The sequence below is a fragment of the Seriola lalandi genome, unplaced genomic scaffold, assembly GCF_002814215.2.
Source record: "Seriola lalandi dorsalis isolate HSWRI2012SDOR001 ecotype SW California unplaced genomic scaffold, Sedor1 jcf7180002054168, whole genome shotgun sequence".
NCBI classification, from domain to species: domain Eukaryota; kingdom Metazoa; phylum Chordata; class Actinopteri; order Carangiformes; family Carangidae; genus Seriola; species Seriola lalandi.
Window position 1 is genome coordinate 186,494 of NW_019524721.1, and position 9,017 is coordinate 195,510.

The 9,017-nt window shown below is 39.5% G+C and overlaps 2 protein-coding genes across 2 annotated transcripts; both read right to left on the reverse strand.

Moving 5' to 3' along the window:
• Positions 1–209: 209 nt before the first annotated feature.
• Positions 210–4,032, reverse strand: tmem236 (transmembrane protein 236). Its single transcript, XM_023403646.2, has 4 exons — positions 3,703–4,032; positions 2,892–2,964; positions 1,969–2,092; positions 210–1,307 (listed from the first exon to the last, which is right to left on the reverse strand). The coding sequence occupies exons 1-4, from the start codon at positions 3,954–3,956 to the stop codon at positions 667–669; spliced, it is 1,092 nt and encodes a 363-aa protein (XP_023259414.1). The 5' UTR covers positions 3,957–4,032; the 3' UTR covers positions 210–666.
• A 2,015-nt stretch (positions 4,033–6,047) lies between these two features.
• Positions 6,048–8,858, reverse strand: LOC147819256 (uncharacterized). The gene is made up of 2 exons (XM_087173307.1): positions 8,740–8,858; positions 6,048–8,445 (listed from the first exon to the last, which is right to left on the reverse strand). The coding sequence occupies exons 1-2, from the start codon at positions 8,823–8,825 to the stop codon at positions 8,214–8,216; spliced, it is 318 nt and encodes a 105-aa protein (XP_087029433.1). The 5' UTR covers positions 8,826–8,858; the 3' UTR covers positions 6,048–8,213.
• Positions 8,859–9,017: the final 159 nt, after the last annotated feature.

The following is a 9,017-nucleotide window of genomic DNA, read 5'->3' on the forward strand; positions in this document are numbered from 1 at the left end:
CAGCAAAGTTAAGAGTCATAAAACGAAATACAGAAGTGCTGAAAGAGGCTCAAATGCTCCGTACAGTGGAACAGCAGAGTCTCTGCATTGTCACCATGAGTGACCCCCTTCACATTACACATAGACTGTCATATGTGTTGCAGTCATTTGATCCGTTGTTAATATAAAAATATTGATTAGTGGAGCTGTAACGAATCTGAATTCAAAACCAGTGTTAAAACAACAGTTTTATTAAGTTTGTTGGAAATGGTTCAAAATGTTTTGTCTACAACAAATATTTTTTACTCTTAGTAGTATGTTAATAAATGTGGTACAGATAAAAAAACAAAAAAAACAACGAAAAATGTAGCAGGAACACCTAAAATTAAAGTATCAATAAATACATTTGGATTCACATACGACACAGAAATGAGAACAGTTGGCTTATCGTACACTCCAGCCTACACACCTGTTTTGTTTTAAATCCAGAGTCATTTTCACACTTTGATTCGGATAAACGGCCTCTCAATTAATTTGCAGACATTACCATTCCAAACATGCTGCTCCTCGTCATCAGTAGCAGCACCATGTTTCCTTGGTGCTGCTCCTTATACATAAATATACCGACTGTTCGAGAGTCCACAATCAAAGCAAATGTTTCCTTAACAACAGAATGTGCCACGTCTCCTAAAACATGCTCTGCCTCTTGAATATCCTCAGCTTGGTCAGGAATGTAAAGTAGATAAATGTCAAACTCACCAGCACATTTTTCAGTGGGTATAACAAAGGTGTCACGTAACCAAAGACAACAATCAGAGCCACCCGAATGATAAAGAAAGGAAGGTCCTGCAGAACAAATCCAGCAGAGGACAATAAAGGGTTTTGAGGAGTGATGACCATGCGGAAAGTGGACAGGAAACCAAGAATATAGACAGGGAATACCCAAACTGAGTAGAAGATTGATGGCTCTCCTGCTACTCTCACCAGCTCCACAGTGTCTAACCAGAACATAAAACTATCCACAAACACCTCTGACCTCACGTCCCTCCTCCAGAGGAAGCCTAGATGCCTGGGGTGGGACCAAGGACGTGGGGATGAGGAGTACAGGTAGGCAGTGCTGGTCGCTCGTGAGCTGGGAGTCGAGCGGCTGGGTGAGCCAGCAAAGTCCCGCCATCTGCCTGAGGCGCTGCCATTTCTGGCCTCTGGATGACCTGGGGTCAAACCGTTCTGGCTCTCATCGGGGTGCAGCTGGCCTGATATGGTGGTCACCTGTTCCAGGTGGGTGAGGATGGGGCCCGGCATGTCAAGGTCAGCATCCAGGCTGTCTGCTGCAGATGACGAGAGCACACACATCTCCAGCTGTTGTACTACATACTGTCTATGACAGGGTTATGGTTATCCTAGAGTCCAGCCAATGTCAACATCATTGGACACCAATACTGACCTTATTAAGTGCACTGGGTGTTGGCATAATGTGAATGATACACATTAATGTAGTTAATTTGTCACTGTATTGTCACCGTCAAGCAGTTTGTAATAGTTTGATTAAATGCTAATTTAAGGATATGCAACATGTAAGCAGCATAATTTTAAAGGTATTAAAACCTGAATCCCTCTGTAAGACTTGGCCTACAAATGCAGGGGGCACCCTCTGACCTGTTTTAATTGTGTTGTATGTTTATGCAAACACATTTGTAATCAAATGGATTGAGTTAAATGGTCAACTCAGTATCAACTACAGTAGCCAGATAATCATGAGGTGCAACATTGAAGAAAACAACAATGGTCTTTTCTCCATAGCAGATATTTGTCATAGTGGGAAAAACAGAGACGTGACGATACCAGGGCCCTGACACTGAAGCAGCTAAATCAAATGTATTATTTACACGTGTGCTTCTCCTTGTGTGTCATGTCAAAATGCCTTCTTTGAAAAAAGGCCCATCTCTACCAGTTCATCACACGCAACATGAAACCAACTTCAAACCTTACATTGTCCAATGAGACTGCAGGGGCGAATCCTCTCTATAATATCCACACAGATGAGGGAGAACAGCACCAAGGAAACGGGCAACTCGGCGAAATGGTCGAGCCTTCGTCCTCTGTCCACCTGCACCTACAGTATGATGACAACAGTGGAAAAATAAATGTAGAAAGAAACAGTCGAACAGTAGAAGTGATCTACCACTTAGGAATTATGAGGGAAGAAACAAGAAGAAACAGGAAGAAACGAAACTGAAATTGTTCATTACAACATTTGGCTGGACTGAGAAACAGGAGTTCCTGCATTCCACATTTTATGAACCCATCACATTTTATCACCTCACAATATAGACATTGAGATGCTGCTGAATCCCCTTAACACAAGATTAAGATGTTTGACATCAGATGCTCTTATTCATGTCATTGCTTGTATGGTTAAGGACACAAGATATGTGTAAAAATTCCTGTATTTTTAGGGTGGAGGATGGTATAAAAGTTTGGGTTAATGGCCAACCTGTTATGTTCACCATGGGTTACTGAATAGCCAAAGACAGAGTGCAGTCTTGTGACAGGGCACATATTTCCAGTGCCCTTTTCTTTTAATTATGAGATGCCAAAGTCCTCCTCACTACATGTTGAGAAAATCCTTGGATGCACGGTCAATAACTAAATCTCGAAAGACTGAGTGAAACTAGTGACAGGCAATGTTTTCCTTTCTCTGTGGTGCAGCGTGCCATGTCGACCACCACTCAGTGAGTAATTACAGTGCTCTAAACACATTCTCTTACACAAGGGGCTCATAAAACGAGCTTGTGCCACAAATGGACTGTTTACAACAAATATGCCTCTTCAAGGACCCCATCGGAGCATGACAGAACAAAACGTCAACAGGTGCTCCTCAGTAACAAGAAGATCAGTCACGACAACATTACCTTGGAGCTGGCGATTAAAATAGCAAAGCATGGTAATGTACAGAGGATGAGATACGCCAGCGCTGTTGGTCTCCTAAAAACAAAATAAGTTGTGTTAGTTTACATGTGAATGATGGTCTTTTCAGTATGATTGCTCTTTTTTCAAAGAAGTGCTGATCTCATTCTCAATGTATATCCTCTAGTTTATCATGTCATTGTCAGACTTACAACGCTGTTACAGTGGAGGAAAATACAGTTTTGAGATACCGGCGTATTTCCTTCCTATGCTTTTTAGTATTTCTAGTTAACTCTACAACATTTATGTTTACTCACTGCCTTCATCTGTTATCTATATAGTATAACTGATATAGTAATGTCAGTTATAAAGCCATATCTAGCTAAGCTTGCTAACATTATCTAATGTTAGCCACCATAAGCTACTGGTCACACCAGACCGAACATGCCTGTAGCAGTAAAACCCCTGAGTGAAGCTGAGCACTGCTGTATTTTATCTTATGATTTGATGTAAACGTGGTTTATTCGTAGTTACATAGTCACGATGGAAAACTGTGCATACAAAACATCCAATTAGTTTATAAAATATGATGCTTTGTTAAAGGATCATTTTAAACCATGAGTACTTTCACTTATGATAAAATTAAATTTTGCTGATAATAGTTCTGAGTGCAGAATGAATTTTTGCTTGTGTTTTCTCGTCATTTTGACTTTGATAACTTGTGTGTCCTCACAAATTAGTCATAAGATGCTTTATCTAGCAAATGGAGATACTTAATCATTGTGTAATTGACAAAACCACTTCCCATGTACTCACCACTGTGTGATCTCTGTGATGAACCTCCGCCGCTTCAGGATCAGATATTTGAGAGGAACCCACACCAGCAGGGTCACAGAGGTCACATAGGCAATGGAAGCTGCCACCACGAGCCAGTATGCTGTTAGATCCCGTCCTTTCACGTCACGTATGAGGCCGGCGAACCTCTCCATTATCACAAAGACTGGTACAATAAGAGCCGCAAACTGCAGCACCTCATACAGGACGAACTTGACGGTCTTCCCTGAGGGCATGGTCCCTGAACACCAGTTGCTGGTCTGAACTTGGAGCTAAAGACTGTGACAATCATCTCCCACAGAACGAGTCAGTGGAGCCGTTGGACTCTGCACACTGACATTGCTTACACTGCACTGGAGGCTGTATTCTTTTATTGCTGAGGTAATGAGGTGGTCATGCTCACCTTTTTATGGGCTTACAAAGAAGAGCATTCCCATCTCGTAATTTCAAGGAGAAAATGACATTGAGCCTGCTGCTGAACTGTAAAAAAAAAAAAAAAAAAAGGACATGATGACACTGAGACCCCTGTCTGTTTTCACAAGTTTTTGTTCGGATGAGCAAAATCATAATAAAATAAAACCAAAATATACATATATAACTTTGTATTTAGCTGGTGTTAAGATTGCAATAAAACAAAATTAAAATTGCAATGTGAAATTAAACAATTCTCAGTAATTCCCTGCTACTTTTAAAATCACATGCTGAGTGGCTGCAAGGTATTCTGGTTTGGGGACACTTCACAAATTTCTTCTATCTGGACTTGTTAGCTCGCACATACACTGATCTCCATCTAGTGGCGAGGTATAGTTCCTGAAAACATGGTTTTAAATCCAACAGTGTCCCAGTTCCATATGAAGCACTGATTCTTCTTATTGTTTGGAATATGTAGTGAGTTCACACTAGAAATGGGATAAAATAGAGTAGACAACACACAGACTAAATATGTTCCCTTTTTGTGTGTGCTGTTGATGCAAACCATTCTCCCATAATGCTCAAAGGAAAATAGACGAGATTCTCACACCTGAAAAAAAAATGCTGCAGTATGATCGACATCGCCACACATATTGTAGAATTCCCTGTTAGTATAAAATGTTAAAGTATGTTGATTTTTTGTATACAATCTGCTAAAACAGTATAATATAACACATAGCATGTATTGTATAGAATTAGTACTATACGTAGTATGGACAGCTTTAGTATTCCTTGATAACATTCAATATCCATGAATAAAGAAGTCCCTAAAGAGAAATATAAGCAGTAATAAATAAATTAAAATAAATAAGGGCTTTCACATAGTGTCCTGAAAATGCCTCTCATCAATGAAAATCTTTGTAAAGTTAAACCAAATAAAAACACTTGTTGTATTTCAACTACAAAGACAACAGGGCCATACATATTATTCTGTACATTTGGCCTGGTTTTATTGTGAATATCAATTAATAAGTATGGTTAAAAGAATACATACAAACAGCAGGATACAAGTTTAGACAGAACCTTTACAATAATGTTGGATTAAAACTTAAAAACAGGCAGCATCTCAATCCTGTACAATAAAGTTACACCGGGGCTGCAGTCCAACACTGTGGTGCAACAAGATGTTACATTTGGATGATGTGTGATGACTAACTGGCTCCTGGTGCCGCGGTCCCAGAATAGCAGCTACTTTGATATTTTCCGCCCTCTTTGATCCAACTGATTAACACTATTTCTCTCTAGCATTTAGTTGAAGGCAGCAAAAAAGGGATTCCTCATCTTTGAATCAACTATATTAATGCTAAAAAAAAATTAAGTTCCGGAGAATAAAATGGCCTCTTGCAAAGTCCCAGGTACCAAGCTTAAGTTGGGGGTTGTTTTATATTCTTAAAGGTGGCACAGGGATGACAAGAAGCTGCACATTTGAAAACAGTATCGCAAGAGAAATTGAAATGACACAATTTTGCCCTGCAACTGGAACATGTGGTTAAACATATTTTAAACTGCTTCATAATTCCTTCACTTAGCATCAATCAATATTACACAACAACAGATAAATAACTTTCCTACTTCATCGGCTTTTTGTGATCCAATCAGTTTTTGTAAAAATCAACTCTTTTAACATGTAGAAGCGAAACAAATTAGCTGTATAAAGGTATGAGTAGATTTTGTACAACACTTAATCTTTCCCCTCAGGGTGGCGCTGTGACTGAAAGCTTATGTAGACTTTGGTAAAGAGATGTTTCCAAATCCTGACCATCATAGAAGCCTTATTTCAGTTCAGATGTGTATAAGAGACAGTTTGACCCTACAGTACAATAAGCATGTATCAAACACAGAGAGAAACGTCCATGTTCTCACGTCAGCCATTTAAATATACAACTAAGTTAGGCAGAATATCACATATTCCACTTTCCTGTCAATACATACATCCTGCACTGCTTCTTCATTTAAAATAGCATAACAATAATCAAAACATAAATTAAAATGTACTACGAAAAAAACATTGTATTCATTTTTCCACACTGACTAAAGAGATGCTTCAAAGACACTGGGGCGGTTCAGAGAATTCACCCCATAGTAGCCAAGTCTGTGGTACGAGTCTGTTAGTACAGCTCCTGAATGGAAACAGAGCTGGTCTGACGTCCACCAGCAAGGATGCAGAACTGCTCGTTTTGAAAAGGAAAACTCTGCAGTATGAAGTGAGGAGTCATTGAAAGAATAGAAAATTATCTTGTTTTTCTGGCATGTGGTTTTTTCCCCCCACTTTGTTCTCTTTGGCTTTTACACCTTTTAAATTCACCTGGGGCATCATGACTGCAGAGTTCACCTTTAAGGCTGAACCAAAAACACCTGGAGCTGTGTTAACATTCATCCCACCCATGAGGTCATCATGTGGCTTAACTACTAGTTCAGTACAGTATATACAAGAGTCATGTGCATGCTTGAATTCCTCTTGTTTCTTTTCCCTCCAAAAAACAAAGTGGCTTCAGTTTTCAGTACTTCTAAAAGTTGACAACATATACAGAATGTAGTAGCCTAACGTTTTCAGCATCGCTAAACGTCCATTTTCTCTCTCTATATATATATATATAAAAAAATGAAAGGTAAATGTAATTCAACGCCACTTTTTTGTGACGTTTGTGTGTGACTGAAGTTGCTTTAAGTGGGTGAGAAGGCTGTGGCGTGTGGATCTATCGCAATGTTAGTGTGTGAGTGAAAGTAAATTATCACGTACGGCTGAGGATGTTTGAACCAAGTGCAGTAACTGTATTTGTGTGTGCATCAACTGCTGTACACCTGCCTGTATTGTGTTTGAGAATCATGTGCGAGTAGCTCCAGTGTGCATGTTGGGGGTGGAGTGAATGAATGCCGGTGTGTATTTCCCACTTGATCAAATAGTCACTGAATATGTAATATGTTGCCAGGTTGAAGTGGTTACAGTTACACCTGTTTTCTTAAAGCAATTTGATTATGCTCTACTTAACAAGCCTGTAATTTCTTAATAATTTCCTAGACAGTTTCTGGGAAAGAAAATTACTGATAAAATACTGTAGAAACGGGTGCACCTCTAATTGATTAATTAAAATTAGTTGCTAGTGTAACCTAAAGACTTTTGCATGTTCAGCTGATGCACTGCGTACTCAAAAGTGTGAAATTTGTTGACAAACAATTGTACATTCAACATACCACATACAGTATGAAGAATGAACATTTTTGTTTTATTAAAGTTTAAATAGAGACTTTTTTTTTTTTTTTTTTTTTTTTTTTTTTTTTTTTTAAAACAAATTCCTTTGGAATTGAGTCTAACTAAAAGAACTTGTCTAGTTTTCTCTATAATTATTACAAAATTGTGTTTTTCTCTCCTGGAAACTTCTGAGGAAATTATTTACAAAAGTACTTGGCCATAAAATAAATCATTACCGCAATTTCTCAATTGTCCTGTCACTACCAGGAAACAAGAAATGTCAGGTCTTGTAAATAAAAATGGACAATGCATATATTGCTATTAGATCTAGATTTGGAAGTGATCAGACTTGAATGATGACCAAAAATTAAATAAGTGCAACTGCAAATGAAAGTGCTACTGAAAGTTCCTCCATGTCTGCACATGTAAAATCAGGTGAACACATGATGGAGAAGAGTGAAAACGCAAGAACACGATTAATCAAATGGAATCCTAAAACAGAGTGTCCATTTTCAGTGTAGCTTGGTGTGAGCTCTTCAAATCGTGATCACTTCTAAACCTGGAGGAAGAAGTGCAATTGTATAATTAACTGTATATCTGCCAGATAATAATGTAAAGCATGTCAAATGTCAAGGTTAGTCTAATCGCATTTGTATTTTTCCGTCCATCTAGGGTTTCGTAATAAAACAAGACTTAAAATATAATAAAAGAAATGATGTAAGACCACTATTTGATCAGGTCTGGTGCATGTGCATGTGTGTGCATGTGTGTGTGTGTGTATGTGTGTGTATGTGTGCGTTTTGTGTGGGGATAACAGTGAGCTAAGGGGGCCCTATAGCAAGGCTTTCTCTGAGTAGGGGGCCTGTGTGGCATCTGAGGAAGGTGCTATGCTTGGGCCAGAGTGGGTGCTGTAGTTTGGCGTCTGCGTCATGCCTGTGGGAGTCGTGCCTGGGGCGGGGCCAGGGGCGGTGGCTGGGTTCTGGTAGGACTGAATGTCTGCTGGGGCCATGCTGCCTGGAGCTGCAGTGTAGACTGGCGGCTGGCCCATGTACATATGAACGTCACTATGGAAAAGAGTGAAGCAACATGAATTACAACACTACAGCAAGATGGAATCATTAAACTGTAAATGGAAGGTTGAATCATTAATACTGAAAACTCTCAGTATTCTAATAATGTCCAGGTCTCAAAAACCAGCTGAGACCAGCACAAACAATTACAGGCCAGTCGCTAATAAAGGCCAGAAATACTAAGGGGAATTGACCTGTAGTTTAACCTGCATTGTTACTTCAGCCTAATTTAGATTTCTGCTTTTTATGCTTTAGTATACCAGGACACAAAGACATATGTGGACTCACCTGGGAGCTGGCTGGCCAGGTATGGGGGCTCCAGCTGGAAGCTGCTCCATGGGAACAGTATAACCCTGCACCGCAGTACCACTCATTGCATATGAACCTGATGCAGGCTGGCCAGGGTAAACCTGTGGGTCAAACACATGTGCAAAGCTCACACTGAGTGCTACTGAGGGAATAAGGGCTTTGCTAGATTGACAACAAAACACACTTGAGAAACTCTAAAGTAACATCCTTCTCTAAATATGAAACTGACAGCTCAGCAGTTCTGAGAGCAACATTTC

What these genes read in the sequence shown, in the direction of transcription:
- tmem236 (XM_023403646.2), bottom strand. Translation starts at nt 3,956, where the DNA reads ATGCCCTCAGGGAAGACCGTCAAGTTCGTCCTGTATGAGGTGCTGCAG. An exon ending in ATCACAGAGATCACACAGTG is followed by an intron (nt 2,965 to 3,702) that starts GTGAGTACATGG and finishes TTTTGTTTTTAG; the next exon opens with GAGACCAACAGCGCTGGCGT. An exon ending in TTTTAATCGCCAGCTCCAAG is followed by an intron (nt 2,093 to 2,891) that starts GTAATGTTGTCG and finishes ATCATACTGTAG; the next exon opens with GTGCAGGTGGACAGAGGACG.
- LOC147819256 (XM_087173307.1), bottom strand. Translation starts at nt 8,825, where the DNA reads ATGAGTGGTACTGCGGTGCAGGGTTATACTGTTCCCATGGAGCAGCTT. An exon ending in CCTGGCCAGCCAGCTCCCAG is followed by an intron (nt 8,446 to 8,739) that starts GTGAGTCCACAT and finishes TCTTTTCCATAG; the next exon opens with TGACGTTCATATGTACATGG.